The sequence below is a fragment of the Rhodnius prolixus genome, unplaced genomic scaffold (assembly GCF_049639745.1).
Source record: "Rhodnius prolixus isolate KJV_2025 unplaced genomic scaffold, Rpr scaffold_4, whole genome shotgun sequence".
Taxonomy (NCBI): Eukaryota; Metazoa; Arthropoda; class Insecta; order Hemiptera; family Reduviidae; genus Rhodnius; species Rhodnius prolixus.
Window position 1 is genome coordinate 27935978 of NW_027411614.1, and position 18931 is coordinate 27954908.

The following is an 18931-nucleotide window of genomic DNA, read 5'->3' on the forward strand; positions in this document are numbered from 1 at the left end:
TAAGAATGACGTATTTATCAGAAAATATTGCACCTGACACCTGCCAGGGGTATGCTTTTTTTATCGATTTTTTTTTTTTTTAAATTCACTGAGTATTTTTCAAGTACAAATCGAAATCTAATGAATTCAACGTTTAAAAGGTGGGACTTCCTCGGCGGACTTCGCCTAACTGGTCAGAAAAAGAGGACTACCAAAAAATTTAGGTTGTGCTCATCATTTGCATTCTAAAAAGGCAAACGGAGAATCCGAATAATAATTGTAGCGGTATTTGCATTCGGAGCTCAACAGCAAAAGATATGTTAACAATATTAGTTTCGTTTGGTCAACTAATATTATAAAATAAATAATTTTCTAGTTTTTATTTGTAATCGTAAAAACAATATTAATATTAGGTAAATTAGACAGTAACAAATCACTGTTGAGCCACTTGAAATTATATAAACAAATTAATGATGGAAAGTGCCCTAATGACTGATTGCAAGATGGTTGCTTATTCAGTTTTAGTCGGCGTTTCTTATAATTATTTAACTATCCCATGTTGGTAAACTGTTCCTTGACTCTCAGTGGAAAAAGAGCCTTTGTACGAAGGTTTTGTAAAGAAAACATTTTTTTTCAATTATTAATTGAAAAACCAAGCACAAATAACAAACTCTTCATACAGCAATCATAAGCATGCAAAAGTATTACATTAGTACCACTAGAGATTAGATGTGTTGAATGAAGCAATTAATATCATATACAAAGAAGATAGCTGCAGAATTAAATTGGAAGTAATGTCCCAGAAGAATCAGTTGCCAAAGACGGAGGACGTCATGCCAGCAAAGTTGTTTCAAGATTTTTGATCTTAACAAAGTTAATGAGGATTGGAAAAGGAATTGAGGAAAAATGGTAAATGTGGAAACGCGAAATGTGTGGACGCTATTCTATTCAGAACGACTTTAAATTAAGTTTAATGTTATAAACGGGAAATATTATAAGTTTAAACAATTGAAAAAAGAGTATTTTAGTTAGCAGAAATGATAAGAAGAGTTGGTGACGCGAACAAGTTAAAAATACTTTTACATTTCCTTCTCTGAGTGGCAACGGGAAATTTAAAACAGAAGTCTATTTTTGGTGATTTAGATTTAGACCAACTTTATGAGGAAAATAGGCGTCTTAGTTTATATAAAGGAGGAAACACAGAATGTGTAGGAAAAGAGATGCTTTCCACTTATTCTTCTTCAATTTAATCTGGGTATACAGAAGAATTAAAAACGTTAGGATTTCTTTATGGAGCTCGAGATAAAGAAGAATAAAGGAATGAAGCTTTTTTATTTGTATTTAATACATTAATTTGGAAACTATCCATTAGTTTAGGACATAGCAGTTTCTTTCTTCAGGTTAGGAATTCGTTGAAGGGCTATAAACACATCTGGACGAATACAAGCTTAAATCAGAATGTAACATAACAAATTGGAACTCTCAAGCGATTAATTAAAAATGCTTTTTACATATTCATCACAATTCAAGCTCCTAGGTCATCGACGAACCTTTTATAATGGATTACTTTATTATAGCAGAATGCAAAATCCAAGTTGAATGACTGGATCTTGGTAAAAAGATTAGGTGTTAATATCATCAACAAAGTGAAGGGGATAGCACGAGCAGCTGTAAAAGGCTGTAAGGAGAATGGCTAAGACAAGGTTAGAATCATTTATTAATGCAGGATAATAAATGATTAATGCGAGAGAAATACTCAAATGATAAAGTGTAACAATTATAAATTACACTGATGTCCTATAAAATAATAGAAAATAAATAAATAACTCTAGAGAAAGTAATAATAAAGTGGACCAAACTTTCAAAAAACAAAACAAAAAATCAATAAGTAGAAATATTTGTCACCAGTTATTTGTTACCATCAACTTAACACATTTTTTAATGTTTAAAACTTATAATTAAACAAAGAAAGTTCTATAATTTGGAATTTATTTTAATTTAGTGGATTTGGACACATACCCGTGTGACGATGACCATCGCTTAAGATGAATGCAGCTGCCCAGATGGAGAATCATATCCCTGTAACAATAAATTATTATCAGTACATATTTCTGCAATTACAAACCACTTCTTCCAATATGCGAGGGATTCTTAAGACTAAACAAACTTAAAAAAAACTTAATTTTAATAGAGTTCAGTCTAATTTCCGACTATTATCTTCGATTTTATTCGTGGTAGCTCTCATGTTTTGTATCCCTGATCGTTTTCGAGTTTTCATCCATCCATCAAAGGTGGGCTTAATCAATTTGGTGTAGAGATTTTGTCTTCACTTATGATTCCGTCACACACTTTAAACTTGCTCACTCATAGGAGTCATAATCTGAACTTCGTAGATGGATATTACCAACTTCCTGTCGTGGATTTTTACCTAATAATTTTGAAAGTCACAGACATTATCCAGTTTAAAAGGTCCCTGATGTTTCCAGAATTTCGGAGAGTGAAAAGTTGGTAAAAGCTTTATTCTTTTTACCAGTTGTACTCATAGATAAAGCATTCAGTATCCGCTATAACTAACCTTAGTGATGGGAGATATGGGAAAAGAGAGGACAAAACTTTGAATCATGATGAGCAATTAAAACCCTAGTCAATGAGTGGTTAAGCTAGGTTCTCTGACCACATGAAAATGTGCTTTCAAAAGTTTAGAAGCAGGTAAAATCAATCAAGCGCTTGTCTTCATCCTCTCATCTAGGAACAGAGGAATTAAAAAAAAAGGAAGAAGAGAATCTTCGAACAGTCTATGGTGTACTCAATTATGGATCAAAGAGCTGAACGATAAATCCATGAGTAATCGATGTCTGTAAGTGATGCGTGGTAGACATGACTTTGTAACAAAAATAATATATGTATGTTTAAAGTTGTTTAAATAACTGAATTATCTGCAAAAAGTTAAAATAATTTGGGCACTTTGAGAAGGAAGGTCTCAAGGTGCCAAAGAAAAGTGTTAGAAGAAGACTAGGTTAGGCCACTAACTTCTAAACAAATGATAAAGCTTAGAAACAAGAAGAAAACCTTACTTAAGTCATAAATATATACGGTTATAAGAAATTATTAAGAATTATTACACTTTTTTAGAAATATTTCCATCAAAAAAATGTTTCATATTTGGCCGAAAGAATTACTTAAAGAATTATCTTGCTGAGAGAAGTTTTCGCGACATTCAAAAAGAACAGTCTCCCAAGAAAGAAATTAAAAACAAAAAGAAAAAAAAAAACGAAAAATGTGATCAAGATTTCCGTTATTCAGTGATGACTTAAAAGAAGTTATACATGTACGTACGGACGGAGAATCACCACAACTGCGCCTAATTAGATAAAATAACCTCCCAACTCATAAAATATCACCCATAAACTAACCACTAGTTATTACGAGCACACTCACACACAAAATATATACAATATTGTGCATAATAAAAAAAATACTAGGCATTTTTTCTTTCTTTTAACTTCATAAACCTACTTAACTCAGAAGGCTATTACCGTTACAGGAACATTTTTCTTACGATGCTTTAAATTCCTTAAACTCCAATCTAAAATGCTTGTTTTAGATGTTGAACTGCTTTATAGAACTGCAGTCAAGATCTATTGAATGTTTTTTAACTTCCAAGTCTATTTTTAAATTTATCCATCTTACGAACAATATTTAAGCAAACTCTGTTCACAAAGGAAATGGATTGGTGGGCTCAATTGAATAAACAATTACGAATACTGTATGATAAAATATTCTTAACACAAATAAAAACAGTTAAGGCTAACTATAAAAGGTTACCAGGTTATTCAAAAGTTCTTACAAGAATGTCATTGTTAAGAAAGTCGAGTAATAGATTATTCTGATGTTTAATTTCTATTTATTAGGTTAACCTGTTTGTGCTAAAAGCATTGGCGTATAAATTAGGGTTTCAACCATTTATTTAGATTGGCACCATCTAATGATTATGCAAAATCAATTGCGATAATTCTCAAGTAATAGTAATGATTTAAGATTTTCCAAAATTACAGAGTGCGCTAATTAAGAATTATAAAGTATTGTCCATCTTTAAACAGTCAAAAACAAATTATAATCATTATTAAGCATAATAAACCCTGAACATGAGCCCAGCCTCCAGGTTGAAAGCTTGGTAAATAAATAAAAAATAAAAAATTATGAGTGGAATTGGCAATAATCTTTATTCTTTTTGAATTAAGAATATTAGTAAAATTAGCAAGATGTCGTTACATTAATCAGCCTTATAGTTTATAGCCAAAAGATAACTGTTAAGCATGAGCGCTGCTCTTAACGAAAAGCACATACCGTTTCACGGTTGAGGGCATTGATCTCATCCTATACTTGGGTAAATCCAGAACAATGCCACTTGTTTGTTATATTTAATAATTTAATATGTACATACGTATATTTTTTTTTATTTATTTATACTTTTAACATTTTATTTGTTGACCGATAAATTGCAGTTACAAGTTGTATTTAGTTAAAATTAGTTGGTTTTGGGGACGTTCTACTAAGTTTTTTTTGGCTCCTTGTCTTCTAATATATTTACTTCTTTCAAGAGATCAGTTTTAAAGAAACATAAAATTTATAAACTGACATTATAGTTATAAAGAGGACATTATTATTTAGGACTAAGTAAAGTCGGGCTCTCATAACCAATGGTTCATTCTCTTTCAGCAGTATTGTTTGAGGCCTGAGTAGATGATCTCGCAAGACGTCTGGTTGGAAAATAAAATCTAGATCTTAAGAAGTGAGGTTTTCTTCCAGTAAATTTATACATTGACGACAAAAAATATTATTTATTAAAAGTTTTTATTTGACCAAACTAATCATACATTCAAGAGAAATAAACTCTACGTTCCTTATTAAAAATCTGTATTTTTTAAACTTTCACTAACTTTTAGAAAAAAATAAAATAAAACCTAGAGGAGTTGGTGTGTACGAATAGAATCTAATCAGCAAACTGAGACCTGGCCAACTATCAACATTAGCACAGTGAAGAGACAAGTCACGTGCTTTAAGGTTAACTAGAAGCAAACTAACTCTAAGGAAATAAATCCTAATAAGCGTCAAATTAATGAACTATGTGATCGATTATCATTCACCGTTAATCTTTCAAAGAAGGTTCAGTGTTATAAAAGTTGCCTACTGTTTTTATGGAAAGCTGCTAAAAAACTAAATTATCAAGGAAACAATCTGTTAAACAATTAGGATATAAATTATTTAAAGTACTATAGAAAAGAAATGCAGCAAACGTAGTATGGCTGCCTTACATCTTCCCCAATCGGCCAGTTTTAATCTCGGGTAATAATTCAGGCATCTGAAGAAATAAATAAGTAAAAAGTAAAGTAATCACCTATTTATTAAACTTGCTTAAAGTCTAAGTCCCAAATTAGTGTCGTGGACGGAGAAAGAATCTCATACTTTACTATTAACATTTTCGTCTAACAAAAAACGAAGTTGTTCTACGCTGAACTCGAACGAGGAGATTACTTCCACTTTACAAATATACGGTCTCAACTTTATATCCACTATCTTTTTATAATTGAAGAAAGAGAAAGTTTGGAGAACGTTATCTTTCATTCAATCAGTAATCTTCGCAAGAAGAGTTTACATTGGCCAGCAACACAACTATTCTTTTTGATTCAGATTAATCGATAAAAGAGTCACATAATTGCAGACTGAGGAACGATTATTGCTTTGACTTTGTGTAGAACTTCATACCTATCAGTTTATACTCCTACATTTTTCTAAGAACAGAGTTCAACCAAGAATGTTTTTTTTTTTTTAAAGAATGAGGAAGCAATTAAAGCTAAAATGGAGAAACAAGTTCTGCAATGACACAACGCATTGCATTTATTTACAATTAATTTATAATGTGCATTGTTGTTGCTCTCGATGTCTTAAGCAACTTTTAAAACAAGACGCGATAAGTACAATTTATTGTATTTTATTTATTTATTTTTGTTTTTTAAAAAATATTTTCAAAATTTTGTTAAAAAACGCAACGTACTCTTGTTCTTATTGTTTAATTTTAAACGAGGTCATTGGCTCCGGGAGCCTTTCAGAGTCCTACTGGCGCTCAATGAGAGAACACTGGATGAACCAGTAAGAGGCTCTTACGAAGAGAAAATTTAAAGCATGCAGTTGAAAACTAACCTGCGATTTCCGATCGGAGCGCTGAGCCCTAAAGACTAAGCTAATTTTTTTTATTAATACCTAATTGAATTCCCCAAAAACATTCTAAAATGACTTGAGATTACTAGCAATTAATGTTTCAATAAATGTGATAATTGGTGAACACAAAAATCTTAGAAATTATAAATCTTAGAAGTAACTAGTTAGAGATTTTTTTAGTAGTTGAGCCAAATCAGCGAAAAAATTAGAAATCAGTTAAGTGGCATTTTCGGAAATCCAATTTTAATCATATTCAAAAATTTGGCAATGTATTTGATTGCCACAGTTATTTTAACGTGACGGTAAAATAAAATACTCTGAAAGTGGCACCTAAGCAGGGCCGGATTTTCCTATAGGCTAACTAGGCTTCAGCCTAGGGCCTCAAGATCAAGAGGGGCCTACATTCAAATTGTTAGCAAAATTAAAATTAAACTATTATAAAAAAATTGAACACTAAAACACTGAACTGTAAATAAGGAGTAATTCTACGCAAATGACAAACATAAAAATGTAATTTACAAACTTAAAAATGGGAGGTGAGAGGGAAGTGGAATAGCCTAGGGCCTCTCTTCATCTAAATCCGGCCCTGCATCTAAGAGAGAAGTTTTTGTAACCCATTACTAGATCTTCCTAAAATGCGTTTTACAAATCTTTAAATGCTTAAAATTTTCGAGAAAAAGCAAAAAAATGAAAAATCAATTCCGTAATTTGCATTACTGCTAACGTCTACTATTATTTTTGAATTATGTTGACCTCCTCAGGATGAAGCCTCACTCGCGTATACCTAGAGAGTGGACATATTTACATATTCAAACGATCTAAGTCTAATGAAGTTTAAGTTTTGAACGAAAAATGGTACGATTAAAGTAACATAGTAATTACTTATTTAATTAAATTTCAATAAATAAAATAACAGGTGCGAAGGACCTTAGATGTTGAGCACCTTTAAAAAGAACACAATAATAATAAATAAAATAATTAGAAGGGAATTATGCAATACTTCCTCACCAAGGACATTGTCAAGAATTTTCGCTATGACTCATTAACAGTTCTAAGTGCTAATAGTGTATTTATTATCTCCAACCTTCAAGTGACATTTCTAGGTTAAGTTGTACAGTTGTAAACTTGAAGTCATTTATATTTCGATAGATAAGTGAGTGTCAAAATTTATTTATTGTAGCTTCCATAAGAATAGAAAATTTATTATGAAATAAGTATGACTTATGTATGATGTTGTAATTATTACTCTAGTTGACTATTGTACTAAAGTTAAGTTTTTCGTTAAGAGGTGTAGGCGATCCGTAAATTACAATGTGCAATACCTTTGACTACATACATTGTACAGGACATGTCACAATACCTACAAATCTGGAAGTGCTGCATTAAATTTTAGAATAAATTTAAATCTGTTACGCAACTACTTCTGTCTTTGGAAACTAACATTAAAGCCAGAGCTAGATGTAATATTTGGGGTTACTTTAAATCAGAAAAAAAGAAATTAAAAATTAGTGGAAAATAAAGGAATTGTATACTAGTTTATCCAGAACACAAATACTTCTGTCTTTGAAAACTAACATTAAAGCCAGAGCTGGAGGTGATATTTAGGTTCGCTTTGGATTGGAAAACAGAAAGTAAAATCCACTGGAAAAGACTGGCACATAAACAAGTTAACTGACACTTAACTGACTTTAAACGTATATTATTTTTCAAGCGATTTTCCCATAAAAATAACTCGAATAAAAATAGTACTTGTTACATAAAAGTAGCTTCAAAAAAATAATTTTCTTGAGCAGCTATGGTAGGAAATGAAAATTAGATAAATACATTAAGTAATACATAAGTAATTGCATAAGTTCGATTGAAGAACATCTTTAAAGGTATACCAAGAAATCCTTATTATATTTGCGCAATGCGGTAAATAACATAAAAATTAATAATCAAATAATAATTAATAAAAAATAATAACTGGGACATGGCCTTACCCAACAAATAGACCATTTAGTACATAAAAATTATCTGCAACGACTGTACGTATAATGGGCAGACGACGGAATATTTGGGGGAAAAAAAGAATGAAATATCACGAGCGGAAAAGGATACGAATAACAGAAAACTAAACGTGACATGTCAGATCAAGACACTCAAAATGTATGAACAACACAAGCAAACTTTAGAATTATACATTTAAGACAATCTAGACAGCATTAAAGATCTGAACTCTATCAATTAAAGAACAAACGCAAATAATTTTGGCCAAATACAAAAACTATTTTTTAAGGCCGAGCTACACAGTTCAATAAGAGAAAAAGTAATGCATTAATTTTCTAATTATACAGGGTGTCCCAAGCTATATGGATAACGACTTTTTCTCGGAAACTAAGATAGCTAGAAAAAAAACTAAAAAATACGTGTTCCCTTAGTTTTTTGATAGAAATCCAAATATACTTTGTAAATTTTTTTCGGTGCTTCCAGAAGCGAGATACAGGCACCAACTTCATTTTTTCAAATGAGAAGGTGCGGTTTTTATTTCAGAAATAGATTCCTCTATTTTTTTAAAGAAAAATTTACTTGAACGGTTTTTTTCTGTGAGTGATATTTTAGAAGTTATGAATGAAAACATGATTCTTATAAGAAATGTCAAAATGATAATATTATAATGGTTTTTTGATAGAATAAGAAGAAAAGTACTATTTTATTATAAATTTTACTCCTCATTAATATTACAAATCATGCTCGAAATGGCCTCCACCATTAGAGATGCATAGACATGCTCTTTCCTGCCAATTGCCCCTTACTGCCAAAGAAATAGATTCGGCTTTAACCGACTTACAGGTATCTATTATTCTCTGCTTTAGTTCATCTACAGATGCCATCCCGACTTGATTCTGATACACCTAGATTTAGAAATGCTTTTAGATAAGCAGAAATAAGGAAAGAAAGAAAAAAGTTATGAATAATCACCTTGTTTTTTGGGTATCCCCAAAGGAAATAGTCCATAGGTGTCAAGCCCGGTAAGAGAGGTGGCTACTGAATCGCCAGATATATCACGCCCATCAAATTGCCTATCGAGATATCTCTTTACATGCCTGATGGTGTTATATCGACACGGGGGGCGATTCAGTAGCCACCTCTCTTACCGGGCTTTGTAGTATATTTGGATTTCTATCAAAAAACTAAGGGAACACGTATTTTTTAGTTTTTTTCTAGCTATCTTAGTTTCCGAGAAAAAGTCGTTATCCATATAGCTTGGGACACCCTGTATACAAGTAAAGTATTATTTCCTATAAACTGAACTTCTTCAAGCTTGAAGTCTAGAAGAGCATTATAGTTTACTTGCTTAGGCATTAGATAAAAAAAAGCGCCTTCTTACAGGAGTACTTTTGTTAGGATCTCAGAAGAAGGTGCTCAGCATCTTGGTACCAGAGTTCAGGTTAAAATATGGACACATTCTATTAAATAATCTGGAACAGTTCTTTCGACTTACAAACCGTTCCAAAAAAAGGTACCTTTAAACTGCTCCCAAGGTGAAGGATGGCAGCTTTCAAAAATTTTGTCTTCAGCCACTACTTTTGACAACATGGTTAGTGCCACGCCCAGAATCATTGTATACTAACCAAAGTAGAAGAGGATACATTAGTATATACATCTGAATAAATTGCTATACTGAGGACATCAAAATATACTAGAAGGCAGTCCGCCAAATAGCGTATTATCACTAGAGGTAAATTATAAAATTTATGCCTTCATTCAACAGGCATTGCATATTACAGGCATATTATATCGTCGAAAAGAACTTTGAACTCATAGACAACCTACAAAGAGAAAGAAATCCTTATTAGTTTAGATTGATTTGATTGGAAATACTCTAGCGATTGAATCAAAGGAGAATCATGCTTTCAAAGGAGGCTACCAGCAATGGTAAAATGGAACAGTATAAAATAACTGTTACTAATATAAGTTTTAAGATTAAAAAGTAAGCCTACTCTAGCAAATTTAAATAATGGCAGTAATAGTAAATTTTATAAGTCCATGATGCCTAAATTTACCAAACGATAATTGTTCAAAATAGAGGCTATAAGTAAAAGAATTATGACAATAAACAGGTTGAGATTTATTCACATTGTGGTTCAAAATGTATAGAATTAACAATAGATCTTGCTGAGTTAAATTAGGTAACATAACTTCAGTTTCAGTATTAACATGCTACTCGTATAACTTTTCTTTGCGTCAAAGTTATTGTAGAAGAATTTTCGGGAGGGTTTACTTCAAATTCCTCTAAAATTGAATTTTGAAAATATTCTGTAAACTATAGGGGATAATTAATTATACACCTAAAAAGAAATGTAATAGCCTAATTTCTCAAATGAAACTTTTAGCATCTAACTTCAAATTAAGTATCATGATCGGGGTCGGAAAAACATATTTTACTACTGAATAAAGCAATTAAATACTTCATTGTTCATTTTTCTAACAAGAGTAGGTAAACAACATCTCTCACTTGTTAGACTACTACAACAAACCCGACCCTGAATTAAAAACTTACGTATGTTGCCGAAACACTAAGTGTGATGCAAATGTATTAACTATAACTTGGAAAATTGAACTAAAAAAGAGTGCTACGAGTGTTTATATCTGATTGTTTATATAAGAATGCAATTTTGGTTTAAGCATAAAGATTATTTACTACGAGAAATTGGTTACAACAGCGTTTAAAATCCGGGAGTTCTATTATAACTTAATAGCAGCTTCCATTAAAATAAACATAAAAATTACAAACAGTAATTAAAAAAAAAGAAAAAAGGTTGTTAACATAGAGTTGGTAGAAAGTCTATGAATTATCATATTAAGAAAATACGATGCAGAAATTGTTATTTTGTTTGTATTCATAAATGATAAATACCAAAGTTATCCATACTTTCTCTACACTCGGTCTTTGCCAGCTGTGTGTCTACTTACGAATAATTATCATGTGGATCCTGTATGCTATAATTTATGCAGATAAAACCAGGTGCAAAATTGATTGCTGTTTCATTAAAAAAAAATATTTTTTTTTTGAGAATTGCAGCCTATAATACTAATTTAGTCTTTGGACGACTTACATAGAAATTAAATTAATTAATTTGAGTACTCCTATACAAGAAATTTCACTATTGCCTCGCCGAACATCTTAACCCTCTCAACGACCAGCTTTCATCTTTTATTCTACCTACCAAACCTCGCGGCGCTTGCCCCGCGATTTACTCGGCGGTGTAGCTGAATAATTGACCCACTGGAGAGCCACTAATGGGGTGGTAACCTCTTTCATAACAATTCCAGTTGTCTGCTTTACTTATTGCAGTGGCAATTGCGCCTGCAATAGTAAATTTCAATAAAGTTATTAAATAAATAAAATGTTTTTTTTTTTTGTTTTATTCATTTGAAGGTGAACTTGTAAAGTTTTACTAAAAATTTTCGACACATCATACTTGAAGAAGTAATTGTTAAAAACAATAATATTTATTTATTAAAATGGCGTATTCCAAGAAAATATGATAAGTGGAAGTGCTACATTACTGAATAAATTTAATGGATTTTAGCGTTTTTTTTTTGGCACAAAATAGTTTCCAGAAAATTTTATTGCGCAAAAAGCAAGTCGTGAGAGTATTTGCATCAAAATTCTTTATTCTCTGAAGCTACTAGTTGTGCGATCAGGTAAGATTTTCGATTTTTATTAGATGTTGTATAAAGAGAAGATAAAAAAAATTTCTCACAATGAATTGAATTAAAACACATCGGACAGGAGGTAGTGGATACATAATAACCTCTACTTTGACGCAAGAATGGTGTACAGATGTGGGAACTCTTCTGGTAAAAGGAATTGAACAGAACAGTGAAAGTCGGAAATAACAAGGAAAAGGGACTTACGTGAGGAACCTTCTCACGTATTTTATCATTCTTATAAATAAATTTAGGTCGTATTGTGGGAAGAAGTTAGCGAATTCGGGAGCAAGAAGACAGGAAGGAGACTAGAGTTGTGTTCCGGAACCTCTATGCCATGAAACTATTGTAAGTTCACAATTCTTGGTGAAAAGAGATTTTTTTAAAATAATAATTTAATAAACAAGAAAAATCATACTCATTGCCAAAGAGTGGATTTCATTTTGTTACTATCTTATCTTTATAACTGTTGGTGGAGAAGGATATATCCTCTGTAGCCGCATTGAGAGGAGTGGTTTGTTGGCATTAGGGGGTGGTAATCCCTGGATTTGTGTTACCATCTGTCTGGATTCTTTTAATTAGGAGGTCTACTTCAGAGTATCTCAGTGACGGCAATTAAGGCTCTAGCAAGGGTGCAGAGACTGGCCTGTCTGATGATCACGGGGGCCTTTAGTAGCACCCCTACTGCGGCGCTGGAGGTACTTCTGGGGTGGGCTCCGCTTCAATATGTTATTCAGGCGGAGGCAAGGGCCAGTGCGTACAGAATGGCGAGCAATGGGCAATGGAGGCGTATAAGTTCCTGCATTGGCCATATGATTATTTCAGATAAGGTCGACCCTGGGCCGGTTATTGACATGGCAGGGGACAGTATCTGTCCTAAATACAGTTTCGAGACTCCTTTTCAGGTGTGTATTAAACCGAGGACTGAATGGAGGGTAAACTGGACGGATCAGTACCGGAAGGGAGGCATTTGGTTTACCGATGGCTCCAAGATGGACTGTGGGACTGGGTCTGGAGTGTATGGGGTTAAACCCGAGGTACTCATTGAGAGATCTCTTGGGAGATACGCCACAGTCTTCCAGGCCGAGGTTTTTGCTATTAAAATATGTGCTGAGGAAAACCTGCGGATGGAACCTAGAAATAGGGAGATTCGCATCTTTTCGGACAGCCAGGCTGCACTGAATGCTCTCGTATCCTTCAGAATCACCTCTTCCCTGGTCTGGGAATGCAGGAAGGCCCTAGAACTACTGGCGCGGCACAACAAAGTTCGGTTGGAATGGGTGCCGGGTCATGTGGGTATTGAAGGGAATGAAAAAGCTGATTATCTGGCCAGGAATGGGGCTAACACTCCTTTCATCGGTCCAGAGCCTGTCCTGGGGATCACCAGGGGTTCGGTTCGCGCGGCTCTCAGAGATTGGATCTGGAGGGAGCACGAAAAGAACTGGGTGATGTGTCCTGGGGTTAAACACAGCAAGACTTTGATGCCTTGGCTGTGTAAGCAAAGATCCAAAGAGACCCTGTGTTTGGGCAGAAATCAGATTACTCTGATTACAGGCCTATTCACGGGGCACGGTAGGTTCAAGAAGCATCTGCGCAAGGTGGGGCTTATCAGCTCGGAGCCGTTGTGCAGATTATGTCAGGAAGAGGAGGAAACGGCCTCTCACCTGTTGTTCGATTGCGTTGCAATCGAAAGTTTGCGCTATGAAACCTTTGGAACGTTGAGGCCGAAGGAGATAGTAGCGCAAAAACAACTAGTAGGGAAAGTCCTTGACCTCTTTAGGAGGGGAGGGTTCGCCTACTAGAACTAAGAAGGGACTGGCACAATAAGTCTTCTGTGGCTGCGGTGCCTTGGGGTATAGGTCCCGTCCCATCTACCATCTAATCTAATCTAATCTCAGTGAAGAAGAAATTTATGCTCAAAATACCTTAAACGGTGATTCCTGATCGCCCGCTTCCACCGCTCTTCCAAGAACTTTCACAGAAAACCTTAGGTTTCCAAGGATGCTATAGGATTAGTAGTCTAAAGTTGAACTAAACTATCCAATTTGATAGTAGTATGTGATACCTCGTAAACACAATACACATAAAAAGATGAAGGATGGACTTCCGAACTTCAATACAATAGCTTTGTGAAAACAGAATAGAATTACACAACCAAAAATTATTGATATTGTTTAAAAATGTTTGTCTCAAATTTTTTGAAAATGCATATTCCTTTATAAACTGAAAATTTTATGGTTGTGGAAACAGTAGACTCGAGGTTAAATGGCTTAATGGCTCCCTCCTTTGGAATTTGGACTCCTTTGGATTTGGGTAAATCTCTTCGACGGAAGACTTCTCGAGTCCATGCTCATATGTACGTCTTGTATCTTTTGACCAGCAATCTTAGATATCAATAAGTCATGTTCATGTTCAAGACCAGTTCTCGTCATCTATTCTCTTCAACTAATTGATTGATGACCTTAAACTAAGACTAGAACTAATTTGATTTCCTGTCACTTCTCCTTTCATTATTATTGCTATTATTTCCAATAGCAATCACATTTTCATCGCCTAGAATCACTCAGTTATTGTCTAACTCAACGCCTAGGATTGAAACGCCCTTTTTATGAGTTCAGACACAATCGAACTGTTCAAAATCTCTTTCCTAACACCATTAAATGATTGCCCCCAGTAATCCAAAGTAGCCAAACTCATTAATTGCTCTAATGTACTAAAAGATTTCCAGTTGCACTATCTATTCTGAATATTCTGCTTCTCAACATTAATTTTCAAGCATATCTGTTTTGAATTTGACCAAAATTTAACCTATTCCATTCCATTTGAAATGGCCAGCAAGTAGACAGATTTAAGTGTTCACTTCAAAAGAAGCCAGACAGCTGCAACCTGTTATGTAATACTAAAGCTAAAGATTCATTGATTATTTTCGTACAAACTAGTGCAACAATGAAATACTATTAAAGGTAAACAGAATTCTAAAAATATTTAAATAGATCTAACGTTTTTAATTAAGAACAATTACATAAATTTATATAAAGTCCATTGTTTCAGTATTTTCACATACATTCTCTACTTTCCTTTCCTTGAATAATTACTGAACTTTCTCAATTTTTAATTATATTTTTTGTAGTAATCTACACCATTATTATACCTTGTGAGGGTATCAACTAGCGCATACTTAGAATACATTGCTTTGATTCTCTTTTAAAGAATCCAAATGAATTTGATGGATCGAATTACTAAAAAAAAAAGATACACAAGTAATTATCTCTAAAACTTTTAAAGAGTTTTGAAGTTCTTCAATTTCTAAAGATTCGGAAGCCACTTAAAAATCAATTTTCTACTTCTAGAAAAAAGTTACAGATAAAGTGATCAATAGACACGTATGAGAGCAATTATCTTTCTAAATTTTAAGAACATCCGACATAGGTAACGGTTTTTCACAAAAGAAAAGGAAGCCTAACACAACAGTTTTCCGAAAACCTCTAAAAAAAAAGCAATATTCCAGGAGAAAAGTTTCAAATAAAAGCATTAAGCATTTAAGTAGGTGCAGTGAGTGTTTATAAAGCAAATCGTTTGAGTTATTGTTTTAAAATAATAAAGTAAAAAGCTGAAAAAATCGCCTTAATAAAAACAAACAACTGGTTAACGGAATTGGGCCGAGAAAAGGAAGCGGAAGAGGAAGCAATTATTAACTTTGAACCAAATTTGTTACAAAAAAAAAGAAGTAAATTTGAGTTTTGGTGATTTTTTTAATTTGCAAAATATTCAGCACACATTCACCCATTAAATATAATATACGTAACTATATATTCATATGTATTTGCGCAAAAAAAAAAAGAAACCGCTGACAGGGCTGCTAAAGATTCCACGTTACTAGATGATAAATACGAAATTATTCTGGCCTCAGACTGGAAAAGTTATCTTAGATCAAAGATTATGTCCCAGTGGATAAGAGACTGGGAATCATTTCCTCTAACAAACAAATTGAGGAATATAAAGTCAACACCAATGGAGTGATTAACATCATGTCGAAACAATCGCCGTGAGGAGGTTGTGTTAGCCAGGTTGAGAATTGGCCACACGTTATTAACCCATGGTCATATCTTCAGAAGAGAAGAACCACCTATTTGCTGTGGTTGTAACGTTCCTATAACTGTACGCCACATCCTGCTTGAATGTTCCAAGTATTCTAGAGTTAGGCAAAAGTTTTAACATTCCCTCACAACTGGAAGAAGTATTGAACGACAACGAAAACAGTGTACAAAACACTCTGCAATTCCTTAAAGATATTAAGGTTTTTAATTCAATATAACAATGTATATATATTTATCAGGATGAATGTATTTATTAGGATGTATGTATTTATTAGGATGAGTGTGTGAATGCGTATATAAATTTTAGATAGATCTCTATGGGGCGCGAGGAATAACGAGTACTCCACCCCAACATTAGTTAGTTAGGTTAGAAGGAAAGAGTTAGGGCAATCACTAGGTTAGTTTCGACTTGATTAGATGTTAAAGTAAATCAAGTAATATAGTAAAGTGTCTATTTTCCGGTATAGTTCAGGTGCAAAGGACCTTCGATGTTGCGCACCTTTAAAAAAAAAGACAAATGAGAATCACAAATACAAACTTCTGTTTTATAATTTAATTTTAATTATTTGTCACGATCAGAACAATTCCTCCTTCTACTTCTTTTCTCTAAAATCGCTCTAGCTAGAAATTTTGCTACCCAAGAAAAGTTTACTAAGAAATATTTAATGTGTAAAACTTCTCTTGGATTTGTTACAAAGTTTATACTGATTCATTAAGATCATTAGAATGCTTGAATGCTACTTTCACTCAACCATTGTAATGCCCTCATTTTCAGAAAATAGGTCCTTTCATAAGCCTAGTTACTTGAACACTGCAATAATATATTACTTGAGATATAGATAAAGAAAATAACTGGATATGATATTTTTTAGATACTTATTATTTTCAAAACTGAATCGATTTAAGATAGTTTTGACCCTTTGATGTAGTAAAAATCAAGCCTCAAGCCCCGAAGAGTAAAGTGTAAAGTTAGCATTTTTAGAAACAAAGAGGTCAACAACACAGCGGTCTCCATATAATGCTCCGGTTTCTTGAAAGTCACCATCTTCAATCATATAACAACTATCGTATCTCTCTTTCACCGTCCGACACTCTTTAGCTTCATCATATTCCAGCAGATTACTATACTTTCATTATAACAGGTTTTTTTCTCTTCTTTTTTACAACCTTCTCCTTCTCTTTCAACTTTGATAGGTTCCGTTTGTAAATTAGGTTCGATAGCCGATCATTCTCTGCCAACACTATATCAATACTCCAAAATCAATTACCATCAGGTTGTCAGGAAAGTTTTGAAGCTTGAAATATGTATATATTTCAATGTTTTTCTAAGGAAAATATTTTTTATTATCGTGTTATTGAATAGTTAGTTTATCTTATAACAAATTTTTTGCTCTTTGACAATATGCCTTTGTTTTTTACTTAAACTTCATAGTATACAAGTTCTTTTAGAACCATTGTGACATGTTGAGAAACCATTACAGTCAATATTATTTTATGAGTTCAAACAATGGCAAAACAGCTGCTGAGGCAGGTCGAAGAATTAATGCAGGTTGTCAGTGCCAGTGTCAGTGAAAGCACTGTACAACGTTAGTTCCAGTAAATTCTGTCTGGAGATTTTGACCTCGAAGATAGCTCACATAGCGGTCTACTAATCTATAGCAATTGAAGTTGATGTTTTAAGGGACAACAAAAGATCGAGGGATCCACGATGCGGTAGAGCTGGACATCAGCCACATTACTGCTGCAGAAGTTTTAAAGAACATTTAACTCTAAACGTGAGTAAGTCATAAATGGAATGAGCGGCAAAAACTATCATACTTAGTGGTTTGTTAAAAACTACCCACTTTTAGACTAAATCGTGTCTTTTGTGAAATGGGTATTTTGCACGACAGTGATGAAATGTACCAGAAAATGCTGGAAACACTTGATTTGGCAAAATCCTATAAAAAAAAAAGAAGAAGATCATTTAGGTAAAACTTTTAGGCTATGATATCATCACTATTCATTTCAGAAAACGATGAAATTATCAATAATTTCAGGGATTTAATGCCAATAAATTTACAAAATATAGCAGAAATTAAGGCAACAATCGGTGCCGATAATATTTGTATAACAACACCCCAAGATTCACAAATCACCGTCCAAAAATTGAATAAATTGGAGATACGGGTTCTGTGTCGCCCATTATACTTACGGTGACCATTATTTTTGTATCAAAAAAGCCTATAAAAATACTAATACGTTTATTAACACGAGATCGGTTATTACAAAACAATGGCCAAATATTAGTATGGATTAGTTTAGTTATAAGTTTTTACATGACGTTTAGCGATCGATGTTTACACTAATCGACTAGTCTACTCTATCGGTAAAACAGGTTGTGTTTTACGCTAAAGGTTCGTCCAAAGTTAATGTAGACAGAAAAAGTTTTTCTAAACGATTATTTGCTTAATACATTTATTAAGCATTTATTTATTATACATTTATACTATATTTTTACATTCAAAAATTAAATTTGAGTATAATTTAAATTTCATTGAAAAACAGTACCAATAAATAAAAAACAGGACATTTATGCTTAAAAAAAAAAAAAAAAAAAAGGACTGCGTCTTAAAAAACAGTACTGTCCTGCCAAAAACAGTACGAATGGTCACCGTAATTATACTGCCCAGAGTTCTCAGTAAAGATATTTTTTTTTAAACATCAGACTAAACGTTTTCGCAGGTAAAAACATCACTACTAAAGAAGACCGGATAAAAAAAAGGCATTAAACAAATTCCTTAAATCCCGAAGATCCAATTTTTTACAGTGATGGGATAAACCAGTTAGTTGGTTGTGAACTAGGTTAATGGTTTCTATTAAATTGAACGAAATTATACAATTTGAATGTATTATACAATTTTATAATCTATACCCTCTGAAACCCGCAAAACTTTCCT

The 18931-nt window shown here is 33.0% G+C and overlaps 1 protein-coding gene across 3 annotated transcripts in view; it reads right to left on the reverse strand.

Annotated features, from left to right (window-relative positions):
• ck (unconventional myosin-VIIa ck) overlaps window positions 1-18931 on the reverse strand; it is a 60599-nt gene that overhangs the window by 26564 nt on the left and 15104 nt on the right. For all 3 annotated transcript variants that reach the window (XM_074131584.1, XM_074131582.1, XM_074131583.1), the window contains exon 2: window positions 1999-2058. In XM_074131584.1, the coding sequence (XP_073987685.1) occupies window positions 1999-2016 (18 nt within the window). In that variant the 5' untranslated portion in view covers window positions 2017-2058. The remainder of the gene's footprint in view (window positions 1-1998; window positions 2059-18931) is intronic.